The sequence below is a fragment of the Phascolarctos cinereus genome, unplaced genomic scaffold (assembly GCF_003287225.1).
Source record: "Phascolarctos cinereus isolate Bilbo 61053 unplaced genomic scaffold, phaCin_HiC Scaffold_2;HRSCAF=192, whole genome shotgun sequence".
Classification (NCBI taxonomy): domain Eukaryota; kingdom Metazoa; phylum Chordata; class Mammalia; order Diprotodontia; family Phascolarctidae; genus Phascolarctos; species Phascolarctos cinereus.
Genome location: NW_027555625.1, coordinates 332,530,878 through 332,555,102, shown reverse-complemented (window position 1 = coordinate 332,555,102; position 24,225 = coordinate 332,530,878). Strand labels below are relative to the sequence as shown.

The window sequence follows — 24,225 nt, the reverse complement described above, 5'->3', positions numbered from 1 at the left end:
GGCCCAGGGGAGGGGTGGCCCTACGTACTCACCTTTAACCATTTGTCAACACACTTGGCATGGAACTCATGGTTACAGGGGAGGACCCGGAGAAGCTGCCGGGCCTCAAAGTCACTGAAACAGACGACACACCTGCAGGACAGAGAAAAGATCCAGTTTGCCCTAAATTCAGGGACAAGTAATCAAGCAAGATAAGATGCCTGGGCCGCATTGCTGGGCTTTGCCCGTTCCCAGCTCCAGGCTCGAGGTTTCACGCTGAATGCCAGCATTCATTCCAGGGGAGAACAGAATCTAAGCCATGGGCTCAGCTAGCAGCAGGCCAAACTGGAGTGAGGAATGAGTCTGAAGGAAGACATCAGTTGTGGACAATGGGAGGGAAAGTGAGGCACAGTGGAAAGCGCCTATGTGCAGGTGTGGGCGCTTCTACTTTACTCACCCGAACTACCTTGAGGGAAGGGGGGAATAAGCATTTGTTAAGCACCTACTATGCTAGGCAGTGTTACGCACTTTACACACACAACTTATTTTATCTTAACAACAAGCAGGTACGGTCTTATTATCACACTTATTTTACAATTGAAGAAACTAACTGTTGGAGGTTAGGTGACTTGCCCCAGGGTTACATAACTACCAAAGGATCTGAGGCTGGATTTGCACTCGAGGTCATCTGGACTCCAGGCCTAGTGTTCTGCCCACTGTGCCACCTCCCTGACTTGGACAAGCAAGTCCCTTCTCTCTGGGCCTTAATTTTCTCCCTCATGAGCCCTGATTCTCTGTTTTAAGGTTCCCAGCAGCCTTGAGACTCTTCATCCTGTAGGTCAAAGGTCTTTTCCACTGCCAGCACTTCAGGGCTTTCTATATACTGTATGTATGGGATAGTCTAAGGAGCTTTGCTTGAGTATGTAAGGAGGGATGAACTATGGGGACCTGAGTGACTTGCCTGTCATGGGCTCATCCCCCTTTCTACCCTGCCATGCTGATGACTCTTGGTGTTAAGGCTATGACTCTGCCTTTGTGGACCCCAAAAGAACTTCTCCTTTTCTTTCATTTCATAGGCCTATCCCAGGAGAGGAGAAGATGCGGGGGCGGGTCTGCCTTTCTCCCACAGCCCCAGCCTCGTCAGGAAAGGACACTTACAGCGTCTGCTCTGACTGGTGGCTCTCAGGGTTGAATCGGTAGGACGGAAGTTGTTCTATGTCAGCTTTGGTGAGTCCCCTGGGCTTGGCCTCTCCCAGCCTCTCTGCCAGGTTCAGTAATGCCTGTGGGAGTGCAGCACAAAGAGCAGAGTTAGCAGCCTCCAGGTCCTTTTACTCAGGAGAGGTGCCTGGGGAAAGAGGGGGGGTGGGGTGGTTGGCAATATGGCTGACATAGTGCTTTTTGTTTCTCCTCTCTATTTTCAGAGCCTTGGGGGGACACTGCATTTCCCCAACCCCACCTGGAAGCCACATGCACCCAAGGCCCTGGGTCCAGACCTCATAATTCTCCATCTCCACATCATCCACGTCTATGTCCAGGCTGATCGTGGGGCCCACAGCTGTTGGGGACATGGGAAGCATCGATCTGGGAAAAGAGGGGCTGGTGAGTGACTGAGGTCTTAGTGCCGAGATGTGAGTCAGGGAGATGGCTGAGGAAGGCTTGTGAGGGACACAGAGTCAGGACCAGTAAGAGGTTCCAAGGGCCTGGGGCCCCAGGGGAAGGTTAGGGATCTACAGATTTAACTATTGTGGTCCCAATAGGGTCAGCCCCCAACACTGGAGTGGTCAGTGCGGAGCACTGGGTACTTACAGGAAGTATGGCAGGAAGCTGGGGTAATAGGTTGGTGGTGGGGGTGGGGGTGGCGGTGGCGGCGGCGGTGGTGGTGGTGGTGGGGGCAGAGGCTGCTGCAGTCGGTATCTCTGAGTGCTCAGCCTCCGGGGCATCATATGAGGGTATGGCTACAAAAGAGGAGGCCAAGGTCACTGAAGACCTCTCTAGGGACAGTGCCACTCCCTTCCCTCTTCATCCTCTCAGCCTCCTACTTACCACACCAAATGGCAGTTCCTGGTGCAAGGGCTCATGAGGGAGGTAATGCAGGGGGACAGATGGGGAGAGGGCTGGGGTGTGGTGGGAGGCAGGGTACGTGAAGCCCCCAATGGGGTGCTGCTCCCCTCGAAGATCCACATCATTGTCTATCCTCTGCAATGGCTGGAGAAAAACCAAGAGCAGGGGTTGGGGAGCGGAGACAGTGAGAAAAGGGGACTACTGGGGAAGAAAGGCCTCTTTGAAATGAAAACAAGAAAGAGGGGAGACAGAATGCAGCAGACTTGTGGAGGGGACAGGGAGCTGGGAGTCTGGGCTCCCAGGCCTGGAACTGCCTCTGACCCACCGGCTCAGAAACTGTATCCTTTCCCTGCCCACACTTACCATTCGAGGGTGCTGAGGTTGGAGGGGCACAAACTGGCCCAGTGGTGCCATGTGGGTGGCCTGGTGGGGGGGTCCTGGTGGTGGTGGGTGCAGGATATAATGGTCACTGGAGATGAGGGGGGGGAACGCCTGGTAGGAGACGGGGAGCTGTTGCATGGCACACGCCTGGATCAGCTGGAAGAGAAAAAGATGGATGGACAGATGCCTGGGCTATGTGAGGGCAGGGACCCTCTTCTCAGAGCTCCATCCTAGGCTGGGCAGTGTCTTCTCCTACTGGTGGTAGTGGTGGTGGGGCTGGGAAAAGTGTGTGGGGGGGGGAGCAGGTTGTATTGTAGGATTTATAGCTGGAAAAGACCTGAGCTACCATTTAATTTAACCACTCATGTTTTTACTTAAAGTACAAATGAATCACAACATCAGTTAACACATATGGTTTTATCAATGAAAATTACATTAAAGATGAAGCATCATCATCCACCTTGCTCTGCACCCTGAGGACTACTGAGTCTTTCCATCTGCCCTGAAGCCAAACCCTCCAATGTGTAATGTTATCTCTCCCCTATTACACTGTAAATTTCCTAAGCCCAGGCACTATTTCAATTTTCCATCAGTATCCTCACTGCTTAGCTTAAGTAATCAACTGATCCTTTTTCCTTCATTCATGAGAAACCTGAGGCCCAGAAAGGAAATACTTTGCCAAAGGTCATACAAGAGGTAGTAAAAATGCAATCTTGAGTCCAGGACCTCTGGTCTAAATGTAACGGTTTATCAAATAATGTTAGGTGGGCACCCACAGGGGCTGCCTGTCACATGGGTCAGAGGGCAGGTAGGTTTGATTTGGATGTCCCTTTTCTGAGCCCTCCCCAGGATGGGTGTGGAGCCACTGTCTGAACAGCCTGGAGCAGAAAAGACCCAATGAATGGGTTCATGAGAAGCAATGCACACATGCCAGAGAACCACAGAATCTCAGAGGCAACTGAGGCAGGGAAGGACTCCTCCCTACAGCCTTCTCCTCTTCTTGTCTGGACTCTGGCAAAAGCCATTTTCCCACACACAATGCTTTAATCCCTCTCCTCTCACTTTTCCTCTACAGTCTGGCTTCCAACCTCACTCAGCTTAAACTCAGGTTTTAGACAGAGGTCTAAAGTTACCCATGATCTCAAAACCACCAAATCCAATGACCTCTTCCCAATCCTTATCCTTCTTGACCTCTCTGCAGCCTTTGACACTGCTGCCCACTCCTTCCTCTCTCGCTACCTGTCTGCTGGCTCTTTCTCAGTCTCCTTTGTTGCATTTTCATCCATGTCATAAGTGCTGACAGTAGAGATCCCCCAAGGTGCTCTCCTGGGCCCTCTCCTCCTCTCTCTATACTCTATTGCCTGGTGATCTCTTCAGCATCCACCAGTTCAACAATGGTCATCTCTATGCAGAAAATTCCCAGATCTATTATTCAACCCTAAGTCCTCTCCTGCACTGCAGTCCTGCATCCTGAATGATTTACTGGATATTCTGAAAGAGAGCCATCTCTTATACATGGTCCCCTCTCTCCACATACACAGTCACCACCCTAGCGCAGGCCCTCATTGCCTCTCACCTGGACCGTGACAATCGTCACCACCTCATTTCCTCTCTACCTCCAGTCTCTCCTCCCAACTCTCAGTGCTCCCTCCCACAGCCCCCAGAGTGATTTTCATGAAGTGCTGATGTGACCAAGCTCCCCCCACCCCTGTGCAGTGAGCTCCACCAGCCCCCTGTTATCTCCAGCTCCTCACTGTGGTATTTAAAGCTCTTTACAACCTGGCTCCTTTTGACTTTTCTAGGCACCTTACTCTTAAGGCTGACCCCAATGGCCCACCAGCTGCTTCTCACACCGGTGCCCTGTCTGTCTTTGCACTCACTGTCCTCCATGCTGGAAGGTCTGGAGCCTCACCTCTGCATCAGCGGCCATTCAGTACTTGGTTCAAGTGCCACCTTTACCAGGAGACCTTTGCCGGTCCCCTCAGCTGTTAGAACCTTCTCTAAGGTTACCTTGTATCTACTTCATATGTACCTTGTGTACATGCACGCACACACACACACACGTACACGCGCGTGTGCTTATTACTCCCAACAGAGTACTCCCAGTGCCTCTGCACAGTGGCTGGCAAACCACAGGTGTTTAATCAATGCTTACTGATTAATTATGGGGAATCCCCTGAGATAGCCAATTCCACTTTTGGACAATTCTCAGGAAGCTTTTCCTTAAATTGAGATGTCTCTACCTGCAACTTTTTTTGGGGGGGGGTTTCTTTTTTTGCTAGGCAATGGGGTTAAGTGACTTGCCCAGGGTCACACAGCTATTAAGTGTCAAATGTCTGAGGCTGGATTTGAACTCAGGTCCTCCTGACTCTAGGGCTGGTGCTCTATCCACTGCGCCACCTAGCTGCCCCACCACTGTTCAGTACGCACTGTTTCAGTCCCCTTTTGCTTCAGGGGGCACATCAACTCCCTCTTTCACATGAGGGCCCCTCAGGGATCATGTTCTCCTTAAGCTTCTCTTCTCCAGGCTAGGTGTGTCTAGTTCCTTCTACTAATTCTCATATGGCATGATCTGGAGACTCCCATTATCCTGGCCCCCCTTCTCTGGGTAGTCCTGACACATTTGGACCACAATGTATCAATGTCCTTTCTAAAGTGTGGTGTTTCTGACTGAATACAGCCCTGCAGATTGGTCTGATCCTGGCGGAGGACAGGAGGGTTCTCACCTTCTCGTTCAGGATGCTATACTCCTTTTGATGCAAGATCTCATTAGCTTTGAGCTCACAGTCCATGAAAATGCCCAGATCTTTGCCCCCCAGCTACCACTGAGCTGGACTTTCCCCAACTCATACTTGTGTAGATTTTCTAAAAGCCGGTGTGAGACTCTGTAAATCCCTATTAAATTTCATCATTAATTGGATTGACTGCAGCCTGCCATTCTAGCCTGCCCTCACCGTCATCTAATGTGTTAGCTGGCCCTCTCAACTTTGTCTCCTCTGCAAATCTGAAAAGCAGGCCACCCATGCCTAGTCACCCTAGTCACTAATGTAATACTGAGCAGAAGAGCAGCAACCCAGGAGAGATCCCTTGCAGGCTGATCTCTCTGGCATTTTACCAAGGATTGCTGCCCTAACATTCTCTCCCTGAACTTGGTACTGGGGATAGGGCTCAGTGAAGATGTGGCCACATGTCCTACACCATGTACCACCAACCTCACTAGGGGCAAAGTACTGTTCCAATGAACCAATGAAGCTCTGAGATCCTGGGTGGAGGGAGGAGAGAAGGAGTGACGTGAGCTGAGGACAGTGGCAGCCTCTGGCCCTGAGGTCCTGGTAGCTTCTGGCTCTGTGTCCTGCTTGCCTCTGGCCAAGGTATGTTCCATCAGAGGATTTAGGGCTACAAAGCACCTTGAGGGAAGCAGTAAAGGTACCTTCTGGGCTTTAGTTTCCACTTCGTTAAAATGGAGAAACTGTCTTGCCCAAGTTCATTCAGGTGATAAGTGTCAAGAGTGAAGAGTCTAACTGGATCCAGACTCTAAACTGAGCCTCTTTCCCTTACAGAACAATGCTGCCATCTGTAAAGTTCAACTCTCCCCTCCCCCAAAGCCTGGGCCCAGAGCAGTGGTCACCTGGGAACTCCAAGGTCAAACCCTACAAAGACACAGCCCAGGCACCCCTGCCCCCAGTCCCGTCCCAGGGCCCTCAGGCTGCAGTCATCTTCATGTTCACTCACTGGGGGTGGGAGGCAGCAGAGGGGGTAGTGCTGCCCGCTGAACATCACGGAGCATGCTGGGAGCTGCTGCGTGTTGCACCCAGGGATATGCTGGCCTGTGTGGAGGGGGAAGCCTTGAGTCGTTACCGTGGTGACCGTGTAGGACAGAGGGACGGCCCCCTGGTGCACCTGAGAAAGGAAAACAACAAGAGGCACCTCTCAGGACATGCTTCCCCACACTGGCCGCTTCGTTTTATAGCTGAGGCCTGACCAGGCAGGCTGAAGTGACTTGCCCCATAGGAAGAAGGGATCTGAACGCAGGTCAGCTGACTCCTGGTTTAGGACTCTTCCTTTTTCCTGGGACCACCTTCCCCTGAAGATGCCAGGGTCTGAGGTCAGAGATGGTCCTCTCCTCTTAGGGGATGGGATGGGGATAATGGGGACCCTCCACTCCACCACTTGTCCCAGCCTACCTGCTCGTGGAGATCAACCATGAATGGGGTCTGCTGGGCAGCTGGGTGGAGCATTCGGGGTGGTGTGCCGGCGAGGGCAAAGGCGCGAGGCTCCTCTATGGGGAGGTGCTGAGGCTGCAGCTGGGGGGGGAATGCCGTCGACAGGAAGCTTTCATCCTGGGTGAGGAAGCTGGGCAAAGGGCGATCACGTCGTCCCCACTGGCGCCAGGCAGGGGGGCTGCACCACAGAGTCGAGGCCCTGGCTAGGACCATCTCATCTCCAGGGGAGGATGCCCAGGACAGGGGAATGGCAGTGGGTGGCTGAGGCGACCTAGGAGACTGCTTTCTTTCTTCCCTTAGATTCCTAAGGCCCCCCCTCCTGTGGGGAGTGGGGGCTGGCACCTTTTGGAATCTGAGAGATTTTACCCATCTTTTCAGCAAACTCAGGGTAAGATAAAGCACTGAGGTCACTGACCCCATGGGGGAACATTATAGATTCAGAGGATTTAGAGTTGGAAGGACACTTGCAGATTCATTTGAAAGCAAACCTAGAGCAGGGCACTGACTTCTCTAAGGCCACAAAGCGAGTCAAGGGCAGAGCTCTTTACTCCTGTGAAGCCTGAGCGTCTTGCCTTCTACTTCATAGGATTTGGAGCAGGCTAATGCTTTAGAGATGACCTCTAAGATCCCAAAGAGATTGGTGGCTTGCCCAGGGTCATAGAAGTACAAGAGCCAGGATCTGAACCTGGGTCTTCTGACTCCAAATTGAATGATTTGATCACTACCATGGGTCACCATGGATTGGGAAGGCCTCCCCCTCCTCTTTCTGTGGTAATAAGGATCAGGGCTCTTACCTTCGCCTGAGGTGTGCTGGGGTACTGCAAGGTCCCCCGGAGAATCGGTGCTGGTTGAAGGGGGCTGAGGGTGGCCGCCTATTCACTACCAGTTCCCATGGTCGCATTGGTGACGTCGGGAAGGTGGGGGAAAGAGCTGGACCTCAGTAGTGGGGCAGAGGGAAGGGCCAGATCTGCAGGAAGGAAGGTGAGAGATCAGGTGGAACCCAGCTCTGGCTGCTGAGGCCACGAGCAGCAGCTGCCCCAGCTCCTGTGGGTGCTCTGGGCACAGAAGCACAGACAGGGAGTAGTCTTCCCAGGATGCTTCTGGGTTAGAAATCTTAATAGCTCACAAGAAGGGCTGGAGTCGGGAGGCCTAATTTCCGATCCTTGCTCTAGTACTAACTGTGACCTTGGGTAGTTCATTGCCCTCTCTGCACCTTCATTTCTTTCTTTTTAAATTGGGGATAACACACACGGGACCTACCTCACAAAACTGTGATGAAGAAAGTGCTTTGGAAACCATAAGGCATTACAGAAATGGGTGCCATTACTATCCTTCTATGGGGAAGCTTAGCCAGAGGGAGGCTTTGGGCCCTACTTCAATCTCATCAGCACATTCACGGAGTCCTCCTAGTTGATTTATGGTGCTTCAAGGCTGAAGGAGACCTTGAGGATCGTCTAGTCCAAACCCCTTCTTTTTCAAAAGGGGAAATCAGGGTCCAGAGAAGGGAGTGACCCATCCAAAGTCATGAAACTCCTAAGTAGCACAGCTCTGATTCAAAGCCAAGTCCTCTGAGATTCTTCTAACAGCCCTGTGGGTGCTCCTTTGGGGAAACTGAGACTCAGGGGAGGGAAGATTTGTACAAATTCACACACACTAGAAAGATCAAATAGAAGGAACTGGAACTCAGCTCTCTTCACTCCCTCAAGATGGCATGACCTCTCCTGATAAAACAGCTCCCTACCGCACCTGAATTCATATTTGTTTGGTCCCTGTTTCTTTTATTTGTCTGTGTATGTGTTGTTTGCCACCAGCAGGGGCTTCAGAGCAGAGCTGGCTCCACTCTTCCTTATAACTCCAGCACAGTGCTATGTACCTGCCTTGCACATAATGGGTTGCTTAATAAATCTTGGTTGAATCCATAGTTAAAAAAATTCAGTCATTTTAATTGAATCCACAATGTGGCAAGGGGCTGCCTGGGAGTCAGAAAAGGCTAGGTTCAAGTCCTGATACATCCTGGCTAACCAGAAATGGAGCCCTGGAGGACTCAACCCTTTCATTTCTGGAACCTCTTCCTTTCCCCAAACGGTGAGGGCCTCAGTCCCCCGCTACCTGTAAGCCCAGCTCCAGCCTGACTTAACTACCATCTCCTTACAAGATACCCTCATTGTAAAAGGAGGGCCCTTCCAGTTCTGACATTCTACGATTCTAAAATCCAGACTATTCTCTCAGACCTCACTCTCCTCCTTTATCAAATGGAGACAGAACTACTGGGAGGGCCAAAGAAGGTGGGAATGGGAAAGGGTGTGAGGAACTGGAGATGGTGCCGGTGGTGAGAAGGGAGTAGAGAGGCACTGTCATTCCTGGGGCAGCGGGCCTGGCTTGGCAGACTTCAAAGGCATTATGAAGGAATAAGGGCCTCTTCCTATGAATGGGCCTGCAAGTCAACCAGCAAGCCCTGGGCTGGGAAGTGGGTGACCTGGGTTTGAATCCTACCTCTTTCCCCGACTTGCTGTATCACCTTGGGCAAGTTACTACCCCAAGTTTCCTTTGTAGAAGGAAGGGCTGGGCTTCATGGTCTGCAGTTCAATGACCATTTCTTTCCCACTGCTATCTATTTTCTCTCCTGAAGGTTTGCTCTGGGCTCGGCTGTGCTATGGGGAAGCCAGGAAGGCTCTGTCCAGAAAATTCACCTGCCTGCCTTCCCAGGGGTCTCTGCACAAGTGAGAATGGGAGAGGAGGGGATGCAGCAGCACTAACAATCGAAGGCCTGGGGTCAAGTGATGGCCCAATCCTGGCACTGTGTGACCTTGACTTCCAAGTCACTTCTCCAGAGCTTATTTCCTCCGTCATCAGACGGACATCTCTCCAAGCCCTGGCATTTCTGAGTCTTAAGTGTCAGGAGACCTGAGTTTGAGTTCCAGATGTTATACTTCCTAGCCTCACTTTGGCTAAGCCGCAAAATGGGGCTAGTAGTCCCTGAACACTCTAGCTTCAAAAGGATCACTGGGAGAAAAGCCCTCTGTAAACCTTCAAATGCTAAAGCACAGGGCGCTGCAGATGCTATGACTGGACAGAAGAGACTGCTGAGTTCAGAGGAGCAGGGCAGGGGGCAATAACCAGCCTTCTCTTCCCCGTCATACAGACCCACCAGGCATGGGATAGCTGGCCGGGGCGAGGCAGGGGAGAGCTGGGTCAGGGGCTGGGTACTGTGGGAATGTGGAAAATGGTAAAGGCTCTGAGGGCATGGGATGGAAGCCAGTCAACCCAACTCTGGGACAGAGGATCTGAGATCTGAGGACTGGAAGGTACTTGGAGACCATCTATACCCAAGGTGTCCAACTCCCTTCCAGCAAAACCAGATGAAAATGTCATTGGGAAATGTTTAACAAAATAAATAAAAATATAATACATACAACAGAATGAAGCTAGCAGGGACCCACAATCATCTCCAACACACATACATAAACAGGCTCTGAGGTGAAAAGAAAAGAAGGACCCCTCCTCCTCCTCAATAGGGTGTGACAAGGCCTTAAAGAGCAATAACTTACAAGGCTTTTTTCCAAAGCAGAATATGACTTGCAAAGTACTATACTTGCCTGTCCTGGTCTGGGGCAGTAATGTCAAACTCAAATAGAAAAGAGCCACTAATCTTCACATTAAGATCCCTGGTGCCTTCATACGACTTAGTTTTAACATGCAATTCTATGTGTTACTGTATTTTTATTTTGTTAAATATTTCCCAATTACAGTTTAATCTGGTTTGAATGCAGGCCCCATCTCTCATCTGCACCAAGGCCCTCATTTTGCAGATGAAGGAGACTGAAGCCCAGACAGCTGAGGGTCAGACTTATGCTAAATTTCATTGCTCTTTTCATGCCCTTTCCCCCACCCCTCACCCCAAGCCTGGGAAGGTGTAAATTTAGGGCAAACTAATGGCCATTTTGCTTTGCCTTAGGTAGCAGTGGCAAACTCAGAATTCGGACATACTTCATTCAACTATTCCCTCAACTATTCCCTCGCTCCTGTCAATAACACAAGTGCCCCAGGCTAGAAATACAAATGGCTTCAGACTAGGCTTTAATCCAACCATGGTAGAGGGAGGAAGAAGGTGGCAGAGAAGCCCTGAGTCATCTGGGGAGACCTGAAGAAATGTGTCTACTCCTGCAGCCTCCCCATCAGCAACAGGAATCTTAGGTTCTTGGGCAAGACGGGTTGTTAGGGTGGGGGGCCTTGCACACCTCAGCACTCCCTCTCCTACCCAGGAGTGCAGTTTCTAAATGTTTCTTTAAGGGAAACCCAGGGGCCCATACAACCTATCCTGATCATTAGAGGTACCTCCAAGTGGAAGGTGGACTTGGGAGGTAGTTGCCTATCCTGAATGGAAAAGCTGGTTGGACTGAAAAACTGTCAGAAGAGAGCCACTGAGTTAATAGGCCTTTAATGAGATACAAAGAAACAAGCCTGGGATGCTATTGCTTCTGCCCAGGGCAGAATGTTTCCACTGGGTTGGGTGAAGGAGTCACTCCTGTTTGCTTTCCACCTCAGACCCTACATGTGTGTTTATGTATGTGCGGGGGCGTTGACTGTCAGGGTTGTAAGAGTCCTTAGGAATCATCTGGTGTAATCCCCTGCCAATCTCATGGGAGGACCTGAACCTTGATCTCTCAACTCCCAAGGCAGTTCTTTTCACAGGGGCTATATTCCCTCTTTGCACCAACAGGGGAGTGCTTCCTCCCAGGAAATGGGCCCTGTCTTTTGTTCATTTAAGAATCAACAGGCATCTATTAAACATTTGCCATATGCCAGGTACTATGCTATGTGCCAGGGATATACAAACCCTTGTCCTCAGCACTTACATTTTCTGGGGATCAAAGACAAATGAGCAAATAAAAAGTAAATAAATGGGAGAGGTATGGGAGGAGGAACTAGTAACTGGGAAGATCAAGAAAAGTTTTACAAGCTAAGCTTGGAAGGAATCTACTGGTTTTAAGAGGCAGAGATGAAGAGTGAGGAGACGATGAGAGATGCAATGCTGAATGAGAGGAACTGAAAAAGGACATTCTGGCTAGACAGTAGTGCACATGAGACATGAGCATGGAAAGACAGGCTCCCCGGTCTGAAATGCCAAATGGATGAGTTTACATTTGGTGGAACAAGTAAGAAGGGAAATAAATGAAGTTTCTTGAGCAGGGGCAGGAGATGGTCAGATCTTTGTTTTAGGAATGATAAAACTGTCAACTGTGTGAAAGATTACTTGGAGAGGAGAGGAAACTGCAGGCATCAAGACCAATTATTGCAACAGTCCAGGTGAGAGGTGATGAGCATTTGAACTATGAGTCCAGGTCATGTAAGTGGAGAGAAGGGGATGGTTTTCTAAGCCACTGGTTAAAAGTGAGTTGACAGCATGTTTGGAACCAGGGGCTCCTGGTCCCAATGTCTCACCAATGTCAAATGAAACCTGAATTCTAATGTCCCCAGGAAGATCTCCCTCCTGCAAGTGCTATCTATCTTTGCCCCCAAATTGAAGACCTACAAATTGGCCATGAACCAGTAAGTGGAAAATATACTAGACCTGGGGAGTTAGAAGACCTAGCTAGGTTCGTGTCCCAGCTCTAGCATTTCTTAGGAACTGTGAGACTTGTGCAAGTGCTTTTTCTTTGTAGCTCAGCTGCCTCATCTATAAAATAAATTGTTGAATTTAATTGAACATGGCTGTTGGGGCTCAGTGATCACAGAGGTGCCTTCAGTTCTGATCTGTGAGTCAGTGGAAAAGCCCAGGTCTCCTGACTCCAAGGTATAACTGTGAGCTCGTGAAGGCAAGACTCTATCAGGTGCTTGGGTTCACCACCACGGTTTAGCAGGAAGAGAGAGAAGATAAAGTAGTCAAGAGTCTAAAAAGGAATGGTTACAGAAACCAGGGGAGTAGGAGTAGAGTAGGCAGGAGGAGGGGTGATTGACAAAGTCAAATACTGTATAGGGTCAAGGAGAATGAAGACTGAGAATGGCTAAATCCAGTGAATGGATGGTCTTTCATATGTAGAGTGAGAGGCTGGAGTTAAAAGAGTGGAGAGGAAGTGGGGGCACTGAGCAGTGGCTACTTTCTGTAAGAATTTGACAGTAAAAGAGAATATAGGACAATAGCTTGAGGGGATGGTAGGGTCAAGGGAAGAATTTTTTTTTTAACAATAGGGTAGAAGTGTCAAGTTTGCAGGCAGTTCCAGCAGCTAGGAGATAAGAAGACATTGAAGATAAGAGTGGGAAAGAATGGCAGAGGGGGAGGATCCCAGAGACTGGAAGGACTGAGCTGGAGCGCACAAAGTAGAGGCCTAACTTGGAAACTAGGTATTCTCTCTTTCTTAACTCTTTCTCATAGTCTAAACCAAAAAAAGAAGAGGCAGCTGAAGATGTAGGAGGTTCTAGGAGTAGCTAGTTGGCACAGCAGATAAAACACCAGGAGCCAGGAAGACCAGAGTTCAAATCTGGCCTCAGATACTTCCTAGCAATGTGACTCTAGGTAAGTCATTAAACTTTTGTTTGCCTTTTTCTTCATCTCTAAAATAGGGTTGTAATAATAGCACCTAACTCCCAGGGTTGTAATGAGAATCAAACAAGACTAGAGTGCTTATCATAGCATCTGGGGTGCTACATAGATGTTAGCTGTTATTATTCTGAGGTAGATGAAATCTAGGAAGGGAGAGTGATAAATATGGATGGCTTTGATTTTCTCAGTCAAGTAGAAAGTAAGGTAATCTTCTGAAATTGGTTGTTGTGAAGGTGGCCTGGAAAAGGGAAGAAAAAGATCCAGCATCCCCACTGTAGGGAGCACAAAAGTCAACCAGGGAATAAAAAGAATGCTGTATAGCAGCTGTGGTCTGGAGATTAGAGAACACAAATTTGTTGTGGGTCCAGTCAGCAGAGCTGGGACTAACTGCAGTGGCGTCCAGCAGCTCAGGAGTTGGTGACAAAAAGGTGGGGACGTAGGGTTATGGACTGGCAGGGACTCAAAGGTAGGAGCCTGCACTAAATGTAGTGGAGGAAGCCACCTGAAGGCAAAAAAACTGAGACCGGAATCCTCACTTTTATTTCTTAGCTGTATGACAATAGCTAAGAAACCTTAGCTTAGTGCCTTTCTTCTGAAACTACCTCTAATTCATCCTGTCTCTATCTTATTTGTACATAATTGTTGTTGCATGTTGTCTGTGAGTTTGAGACGGAAAGGGACTGTTTTTTTTCTTTTGCCTTTCTTTATATCCTCAGTGATTAGCACAGTGTCTGACACATAGTAGGTGCTTAATAAATCCTAGATGACTGGCTCAATACCGCTTTTCTCTGAACCTCACCTTCCTCATCTGTTAAATGGGGATAATCACATATTTATAACACCAAACTCACAGCATTGCCATGATGAAAGCACTTAGGAAAAAGTGCGCCAGAAATGGCAGCCAGGACTAATATGTCTATTTCTAAATCCTCTCTGCTTTTTATTCGCACTCAACCAACCTTCACCCCATGGCAACCAGGCTGGGGGAGGGAAAAGAAAGCTCAGAGAAAAGAAATCCACAGATAATAAGAGAATGCTATTTTAGCCAATGATTTTTCTTCCTCCTCCCACACTTTTCCTTGTGGCCTTGGCCTAGGAGTCAGACTCCTGCAAGCTAGTAGTCCTGGCTCTGCCCCTGACTCACAGATCATCAGAGGGGGAAAGGCCTTCAAAGATCAGGAGATCCAACCCTCTCATTTTGCAGAGGAAACTAAAAGCCCAAGTATGGAAGGGAGTTGTCCAAGGTCACACAGTGACAAACTGAGGTCTTCTGACTCCAAGTCCAGAGCTTTACTTGCCAAACTGTGATGCCTGGTGGGAGTGACATTGGAAATATCAGTCCATCAGTCACTAGACATTTTTTAGTGCCTAGTAGTTAAGTGCTGAGGATACAAAGAACAAAAAGTTTCTGCCCTCGGGAAGCTTACAATTTAATGGGAGAAAAAAATATGCAGATAACTATACACAAATAAAATACACACACTATATAGAATAAATGGGAGGTGCGTTTCAGAGAGAAGGCATTAAAATTAAGGACTAGGAAAGGCTCTTTGTCGAAGGTAGAATGTTAGTTGAGATTTGAAGGAAGCCAGGAAGTGAAGATGAGGAGGGAGAGTGCTCTAGGAATTGGGGGACAGACGCAAAAATGCTTGGAGTCAGGAGACAGAAGTGTCTCATTTCAGGAACAAGGAAATCGCTTCTCCTTTTGGAACCTAAGTCTCCTCCCTTTTTAAAAGTCAAGAGGATGGGACAGTCTTTAAGAAACCAAAAGTTGAGAACTAAAAGACAAAAGCCACCTTCGAATCAACAGAGCAAAGATAGATTGTTCTTTGAGAGTCGAACCTAGGACTGTGGAGGAGGAAAAAGAGAGCTAAGCTTGGGCTTGTCTGATTGAATGTTTAAGCAGCCTAGACTAGACACAGAAAGATTCAAGCGGGACTGGTCAGAGCACTGACTGGCTCAGAGGCTCAGTGGACCCGGATTTAATTCCCTATATGTCAGATCTTGGGCAAGTTACTTGGCCTCTGTGGGCCTCAGTTTCCTCACCTGTAAAATGAAGGGAGTTGGCCAGATGGCCTTTGAGGTCCCTTTCTGCTCTAGACCTATGACCCTGTCATTTGGTTCTGTGAAGGTCCTGCCCAGTCCTCTCTATGGGTAATAGAAATAATACCAGGGAGTTTTCATTTTCTACTTTCTCACAACAAACCTGGGAAAGATTTGGGAAATGTGTTCTTCCCATCGTACAGGTGCCAGAACTGAGGCCAAAGCCACAGAAGGGAGTGGTAGCACAGACTAGATCCCAAGTCTCCTGACTTCTCTATTTCACAGAATATGAAAGACCAGGGAAATCATCTTTTTGAAGATGAGGAACCTGGGGCTCAGATGAGGGAAATGATTTGCTTAAGTAGCATTATTACATAGCTGCTAAGTGGCAGAGTTAGGGCCAGTGACGCTCAGTACTCTTCCCAAAATGAAGGCAAATGGAGACTTGTCAGTGTTTCCATCCAGAGCAGGACAAGAAAACCCAGTCCATATAGTTTCCTGAAGTGGCTGAGCAGCAGCCTGGACCCTCTGGAAAAACTCTGCAAGCCACTTGTACCCCAAAACTCTGCTGGGGAATCAGGATTCATGAGGGTCAGTCACTAGTGCATGGCTGTCTATGGTATGACACAGTCTGGGTCTAACCACCTGTGTTTCAGGCAAAGTTCTGGCACTGACTCACTTGTTTTACCCTGGACATTCAAACACTCCCCAAACCTCAGTTTCTTCATCTATAAAATGGACCTCATAATACTCACTCTTCTAACCACGCTTTCAGGCAGCATGAGTTGCTGATAGAAATCAGTAGACACAGATTGAACTTCCAGCTCTGCCTGTCATACCAACTAGGTGTGAGTGTGTGTGTGTGTGGGGGGGGGCTCCCCCTCCTCAATGCACCCGCCCCAAGGCCAGAGAGTCTTAAGCAGTAGAAGAAGAGACCCTTCCTTCTCTGGGCTTCAGCTTCCTCAACAGTAAAACCTGGGGAATGGTCTACCGAAGAGTTTTGAAATCCCTCCCACTTCTGACATTTTGTGGATTCAAGAAAAAAGAAGCTATGCATCCCTGTTACTGATTCAGAATTTCATTCTGGAAGACCTTTAGGGCATTTAGTGCTAACGTGAAGGCAGGCCAGAAATCTCTCCAACATCCCATCTAGCCTTTAAATGAACATTTCCAAGGATGGGAAGGAATCTTCATTCCAAGTTCTTTTAATTCAGTCTAAATCTATCTTCCTCCTTGTAGTCTCCTCCCAAGCTGCTCCTGATTCTGACCCATGAGGCCAAGTACTTAAAGCTGGCCATCAAAGCCCATACATACTGAATGTAGGAGCCACAAAGTGGGGTCTGCGGAAGGGGATTATTTATAACCCAGCTAGGAGTTCTTCCCGTTCAGCTGGGAACTTCTCCCTATGGGGTTTTTGATATGACAGAGCGAATTCCAACACCAACTCTGCCAAAGTTAGGAGGAAAGAACACCAGCCTTCCAAGGCTCACACAAGGCTTTTCTCCAGATTAGCAGGATGGAGTAGGTTAATGCAAGCATTATTCCCATATTTCAAACGAGAAAACTAAGACCAAGAGAGGGAAAGGAACTTGCCTAAGGTCACACAGAGTTAGTGGCAGGGGTCAGCACTGGACCAGGTCTCTTGTCTCCCCCAAGTCCAACACTCCCACCAAATCGGAAATTGGACTCGGGATCAAAGTAAGAGAGAAAAGGAGTCGGATTACTTAGGGATCCCTAATTTCTCTCCCCAAACTCGGGCCTCCTAATTCTCCGATATTAACGACCTCCACCCCAACCTTCCGGGCTTCAGGGGTACAGATGGGGGTGTCGGGGAAGGGTGGCAATCCAAACCACCTTCCCAGGGGAGGCGGCTCTCACCAGCCCACATGGAGGCCATCCGGAGCCCAAGCCTTTGTGCTAAGGACCAGGTAGAGCCCGGGGTCTCGGGGCGGGGAGGAGGAGGGGTAGCAAAGGCGTCCTGGGAGTCGGGGCCGGGCTGAGGGAGCTGTGGCTTTAAGAGCCGCGGCTCGAAGACCATGTGCTCGGCGTCAAACAAAAGCAACAAACAAAGGAGCGGGAGGTGGCGGCGGCTGCGCTCCGGACGGTTACATTTCCTCACAGACCACGGGGGAGGGGGCAAAAGGGGGAGGGGGAGAACGCCCCCAACACCCCCTAAGTGCCCAGCTCCAGGGGCCAGAGTGACCACGGTTTTCCCACCTAGCCTAGATTCTGCCAGGGTCGTTGGGGAAGGGAGGAAGGGAGAGGATCAAGCGGGGATTCCCTCCCTCCCCCCCACCCCGAATGGGACCAACTTTGACTCTCCGGCCTTACCCCCCCCCCCCGCCCGCGACCCACAGCGCATCTGCAATTAACCCCTAAAAGGCCAAGCCACTATGTCCCCTTCTGCCCCAGGGCAAGGACTCCAGGGGGCTGGGGCTCCAGGGGCTGGGGGAATTGGGCAGTAGGTGGAGGTGAAGGAGTGGGCGAGCTCACTCACCTGCAAAGCGCAGAGACCAAGTGAGGCGAGGCGAAACGAAGTGGCCGTTCAGCCTCCCGGCTGCAGCCCCGGGGCCGCTTCCCTTTGTTCCCGAGCCTGGACGGCTGGATCCGGCCCGAGAGCGGAGCGAGGCTGGGGGCGCAGCTCGGCCCCTTTAAGAACCCCCGCCCTGCGGAACAATGTCTACCGCCCTCCCCTCACCCCTCACCCCCGCCCCCCCGCCGGGCTTCTTCCGGCGACTCTTTGTTTTCTCCGACGACCGTGTAGCCCCCTCTCCCCCCCCCGACCCCGAGCTAGCCCGGGGCTGGGGCTGGGGGGGGCAGCGGGCCGCGGACCGATCCCCAGCCGGGGCCGCCGCCACCGCCGCCTCCTGATCCCTGTTCCGGGGTAACTGGCCCTTTAAGAACTGTCCGCAGCGGCGGCAGTGGGGGGATGGAACGAACCAAACATTTGATTCACAACATTCGGGGGCCGTGAGCGCAGCGGCGGGAGCGCGCGCCAAGGCTTGTGGGGGAGGGGAGAGGGGAAGGACGCGGGAGCGCGCCAGGCTCTAAGACTTCCCTCTCCTGCTCCGCCCCTCCCACTGTGTGTGGGAGGGCTCAGGGCCCCTCCCCCTCTCCACGGAGCACGTGATTCCTGGGCCCGCCATTTTGGGTAGAGTTTCCCCCCCCCCAGTGTCTTCCCTCTCCCTGCTTATCTTCCCCGTACACAAGTGAGCTAGGAGGGGCTGATTATTCGGCGGTACGCATCGTGCAGCTACTGGATCTAGGGCTGGAAAAGGTTGGACTACATTTAGGACATTTTACAGAGTGGGTAAACTGAGGCCTGGAGAACCGAGATAAGGCAGTAAATTGCTCGAGGTCACACAAGTCAGTGGGAGTGCTGGGCTTTAATGCAGTTCATCAAATGTTTTAAAGCACCTGCTGGGTGTAAATTGGAGCTCATTCCAATAAAAATCTAAGCTTTGCCTGAAGGGTTAAGTGAGGGGAAGAAGGAGCAACCATTTTGGGCTGGGGAAATCATGGGGGGGTGGGAGATTAAATTGTGGTACCCTTTTCTTGCAAGCCCTGGTTGTCTGTGAAGCCCCCCCAAGAGCAAAGGTTCTTTCATAAGCCCAGTGCTTAAAAGGAGGGGCACTGAATGAATTTCAGTAGCTCTCATTAATAGAGAGCTGGAAGAGAACTCAGAGGCTGTGTAGTCCAACTTCGTTTAAAAAAGAGGAAACTGATGCCCAGAGAATTTAAGTGACTTGTCCACCGCCTCTCACTCCAGAGCAAGGTCTCTTTCCACTTTACATGCTTCAGTGCCCTTTGAAGTGATTTGGAAAGAATTCTGATTACTTATTACCTGGGCAAGTCACTCTGGGTCCATCCTTGTGTGCAAAATTTGCTGTGTGGATTACATGATTTCTGAGGCTCCTTCAAGCTAAGCTATAAAAAAGTCAAGTCACTGGTTCTATCATGTGTATGGAGTTCCTTCCAGCTATAACAACCTATAGTCCTTTAAGGCTTACACGTTATTGCCACACAACACCCCCGTGGAAGGCAATATCAGGAAACAGGCTCATCAGAGAACTTCGCAGCAGTCATGTTATGTGTCTATAACCAAAAAAGGGACAGGATTTTCTCTTAGGTCAGCTAGACATCAGACCCAGGTGTTGCCCAGTAGGGAGTGGAAACTCCAAAAGCCAAGTGGCCTGGAACGACCAGGTCCAGCGATGACGTCACCGTGGGCTCCGCTGCACCGCGATGACGTCAGGTTCTCTAACCCAGAGTTACTCCTCCACGGCTTAGTGTTTACAGCGGGGCCCCTTTAAGAAAAAGAACCTGGTGCGCGGCGAATGAGAGGCTCGAGATGCAAATTAGTTAACGTCTACCTACTGCGGATTGGCTGTTCCCGAGGATTAGGTCACACTCCCATCTTCCCTCTCCTTTCCCTCCTCCCCCTACCCCTGGTTTATAGTGGGCGAATCCAACAGTGAAGAGGAGGAACCGAGAAAACTTTGTGAGCTGATGCGCCAGGCAGAGGCGCGGGGTACTGCGCCCAGTTCTTCGACGGAGAAGCGTGCTTGCTTCGTTCCTCTCCTCCCGGACCCCGGGCGGAGCTTCCGCGCACCTGATGCGGTCACTCGTGGAAGGGAGCTTAGAGACTGTCTAGTCCAAGCCACTCATTTTTATAGTGAAAAGAAACCGAGGTCCGGAGAGAAGGGGGTTCTCTCAGGTCAACGAGCGGGTGGGTGCCAGACCCCCACCTAGAGCTCAGCGGTCCTAACGCCCATCTACCCTGTCCAGGGGCTTTCTCTGGGGAGTGGAGCTGGCCTGTGGCCATAAGCCTTGGCTTTGTCCCCAGTTCTCAGAGCATATGTAGGAACATGAAGCTTTCGGAGCAACCCTTCCCCTCTGCACCTGCCAACCCTACTCATGGCTTCCCAGGCCATAATTGGTGAAAAAACCTGGCCCTAATCGTGCCCAGCCCAGCCTCCTCCGTCCTCACTTTAGGGATAATGGATTTGGAGTCTCGAATCTCACTAACCGGTAGTGGCAGAGCGACCAGACTAGTGACCTTGGGACAACAAATGAGAGGGGTTGGCGGTTCACCATCCCCTACCTCTGGATATTTCATGCCTTAAGGTCCTTCCCATTTTTTGACATTCTAGGTTCTGAGGCTGCTCTGACCTCAGACTTTCTGTGTTCTATATTCTGATGTCCCTTCCAAGACCTGCTTTTTCTGCGTTCTAGGATCTGAAGTCTTTTCTTGTTCTATCTGGCTCTGACATTATGTCCCACTCGAGACCAACCTACATCACTGATCCATTGCTTCTGCAAATCTGAAGGACAGGGCCTAGCCCAGTGATTTCACTGGCATGTAAAACTCCCTTTACCAATGCAGGTCCAGCACCCTAGTCTGGTCTTAGTCTTAGTTGCCTAGCACATTGAGAGATTAGGTGACTTTGCCCAAGGTCACACAGCAGGATATGTCAGAGTTGGTACTTGCATGGAAGGGCTTCCTTGGCTCAAGACCTAGTCATTATCCCCTTTCTCATACTGCCTTTCTACATGTATATATTTAAGATATGTGCTTCAATCTTGACATATTTTTCCTATAACTCTGCCCAGGCTACGTAAAATCTGAATTCTGATTGCCATTAAAGTCTCCACAATCTGCCCCTTCCCTACCTAGCCAGCCTCAATTTTGCTTCTCTCTAAATTATATGGTATACTCTAGGGGCCTGGAAGTGAGGGCCTGGGCTTAGTGTATCCTAAGGGCCCTTCCAACTAAAGATAGGAGGAACTGGAAGGCAGCTCAGCTGACAGGATTCAGAGAAATGACAAATGACTGGATCTGATCTCACAGCCATCACTACTGCTTACTCCCATACTGGTATATGCTGTGTGGGAGTCCCAGAACAGCCAAACTTTGAGTCCTAATGAGGACAGACACCCATGAATAGCCACCTGATGATATCATACCCTGGGGATGGCACAGGGGAGGGGGATACCACCCTACTGAGCCTCCCAGCCCTTTCTATTCTCTCCTGTGGTCATGCCAGGTCATACAGCCTGGCTTACTATATGCATATGTTCTAACACTCTCCATACCAAAACTGGGCCATCCCAGTCCATCTTGTGGCTATATTACCCGCTTCCTGATGCCCTAAATGCCCTTGTGGGACCACCATAATCCATCAATCTCCCCCCCCCCAAATACTCCTGCAGGGGTGAGGGATATTGAGGGAACTTCACTCTGTAGCACCTAGGAGCACAAGATCTCCAGCTGGGAGGCACCACAGACATTATTCAGTATGATTCCCTCATTTTACAAGATGGGGAACTCAGGACCAGAAAATCAGATTGGGCTTTAAATCCAAGGACCATCCAGCCACTAGTACCAGCATTCATTTTATAGATGAGATTAGTGAGGCAGGTCTAGAGAAGGGATCCTCCATGGTGCCAGGCATGGGAGCCTCAACACTTAGAAAGTTCCAGGAGCACCTTCAGTACGTTTTCATATGGTAAAGTCACTTCCAGGTTTGGTATTCTACACAGCATTCTAAGGCTCCTGCCAGCTCTGACATCCCATAAGTTATGATTTGATACATTCTTCCCCCACTCTGACCTCCAACCAGTTTCACTAGCCACAATCTTAGGGTCTTATCTGAGCTCACTTTATTACCAGTGCGCATCATCATCCACCTTAAATACAAAGAGAAACCTCCTGTGTTGCCTGGTATTCAGGGAAAGTCAGATGTTCTGGAGAGACTACTGCCACTATTCAGTGTATGAGTTTAATTTTTTTTTTGATGGGGGGCAGGGGAGAGGAAGGAAGGATGCAGGAAGGATGCAGGGGAGAAACAGCAAGAGGCCAGCCTGGTGTTGGAAGGAGCTAGCCTCCAGCAAGTGCACCTTGCAAGGACAGGAAGTCTGGGTGCTTGCAGAGGCCAGCAGCAAGCTCCATTTCCTGCTTTTGAATCACATCTGCTTAGCCTCCTCGCGCCCAAAAAGCTGCTCACAGCTAGGGTGGGGATTGGAGGGAGGCCACCTCCCCAGCAGCACTGACTCCACTGGACCCAAAAAACATCTTTCTTCCAGGGCCCTTCACACTACCTCCTCCATAGGCAATATCCCCTCATTTTCTCAGGAGGGGAACTGCTGCCCACAGGGGTTAAGTAATTGGCAGAATCCACACAGTACAACCTGGCCAGGAGTAGTCCTGGAGACAACAAATGAGACAACATATATAAAGCACTCTACAAACCTTAAAGTGCTATGTAAATGCTAGCTATTGTCCCCTGGGGAGCTCAGATTAGCCTTACAGGACAGGATGGGAAAGCATGTCTTATGAGTATCCTTTGAGAGATCTGGGTTAGCCTGGGGAAGAGAAGATTGAGGGGAGATGTGATTACTTTCTTCAGGAATTTGAAGGGCTGTCACTGGGAAGAAAAATTAAGCTTGTTTCACTAGGCCTTGAGGGACAGAAGGAGGAACAAATAGAAAAAAAAGTTGTGTGGACTGATTTTGGCTCAAAATAAGGAACAAAGTCCTAACAGAGCTGTGCAAATATGGAATGGGTTGCTCAAGGAGGTAGTGAGTTTCTTAAAACAGGAAGCTGGATGATTGCTTCACAGGAATGTTGTAGAAAGAGTTTCTCCTTAGTTCTGGGTTGGATCTCTGAAGACCCTTCCAACTCTGATTCTGTGACATTCAGTGGAAGAGAGTGTGTGCTTGCTGGGTGGTGACAGCAGAAGGGTGACTTGGGGAAACACCTCTCTAGGGTCTATGACCTTCTCTTCCAAGGATCCATCCCCCACACCCCCACTCTCTTCCAGCTAGAATAACTTGGAAAGCCTCTTGCCTCTCCACTTAGGTCTGGGGTCTATGCATCAGTGTGTATGTATATATATCAATATCTATCTATCTATCTATCTATCTATCTATCTATCTATCTATCTATCTATCTACGTTTGTGTCTAAAGTTCATACTGCCTGGCTTCTTAAAGGAAGAGACATCTGAACTTCAACAGAAGGTAACCAGAGGTGGAGGGAGATGAGTACAGAGAGCATTCCAGGCACAGGGACAGCCTTTGCAAAGGTAGGAAGGCTGGAGATGGAATGTCTTGAAGGGGCAACAGCTAGCAGAATATATGCACAGATGCAATCATAAGCATGGGAATGGATATGATATACACAAGATGAATAGAAAGTGATTTTTGAGAGAGATACTAACACCTGGGAGTAAACAGAAAAGACTTCTTGAAGGAGGTGATGTTTGTGCTGAGCCTTAAAGAAGCCAGTGCCCCACAGATGGGCTAGCATTTGAAGCCCTTCACAATCTGAGGCCACCCTACTTTTCCAGCCTTCTCTCATGCTTCAGTCAAACCAAGGGGCTCACAGCCCACCTTTCACAACATATCCTGCAGCTCCAGGGTCACCTCCTTCAAAAGACTGTTCCTGATCCCCTCGGTTGTTAGTGCCAACTTCCCAAATCACTTTATATTTATTTCTCTGCGAACATGTTGTATCTGCCCATTAGAATGTAAACTCTAAGGGCAGAGTCTCTTGTTTTTGTATCCTCTGTACACAAAGTAGGTTCCCTGCACAAAATAAGGGCTTAATAAATGTTTATCAATTGCTGTGTCTGTGCTATAGAGCAGGCTCTCCTGAAACTGGGCAGTTTGGAGGTCTGATGTTCCTTCCAAGTGGCTTTCCCCCCCTATGTATTCCATGATCATACTTATAAGGTTTTAGGGTTGCAAGGGATTTTAGAAGTTGTCTGTGGGGCAGCTAGGTGGCACAGTGGATAGAGCTGTGTGACCTTGGGCAAGTCACTTAACCCCATTGCCTAGCCCCCCCAAAAAAAGGAGAAAAAAAAAGTTGTCTGTTCCAATCTTTAATTGAAAACCTCCAGTGGCAGAAAAGTCATTACTTTTCAAGGCAGCCCATTCCATTATTGGATAGCTCAGATTGTTGGGAAATTCTTTCTCATGTTGTTCCTGGGGTCTT

General features: G+C 49.6%; 1 protein-coding gene across 6 annotated transcripts in view; it reads right to left on the bottom strand.

Moving 5' to 3' along the window:
- RNF44 (ring finger protein 44) overlaps positions 1-24,225 on the bottom strand; it is a 31,271-nt gene that overhangs the window by 3,967 nt on the left and 3,079 nt on the right. Inside the window, exons 1-10 of one of the 6 annotated variants that reach the window (XM_020998509.2) lie at positions 17,726-17,913; positions 7,439-7,611; positions 6,606-6,822; positions 6,154-6,321; positions 2,404-2,577; positions 2,023-2,184; positions 1,786-1,934; positions 1,473-1,560; positions 1,138-1,259; positions 33-132 (exon numbers count right to left, since the gene is read on the bottom strand). In XM_020998509.2, coding sequence (XP_020854168.1) covers positions 33-132; positions 1,138-1,259; positions 1,473-1,560; positions 1,786-1,934; positions 2,023-2,184; positions 2,404-2,577; positions 6,154-6,321; positions 6,606-6,822; positions 7,439-7,545 — 1,287 coding nt within the window. In that variant the 5' untranslated portion in view covers positions 7,546-7,611; positions 17,726-17,913. The other 5 variants (XM_020998511.2, XM_020998510.2, XM_078150307.1 and 2 more) reach the window with 5 other exon arrangements.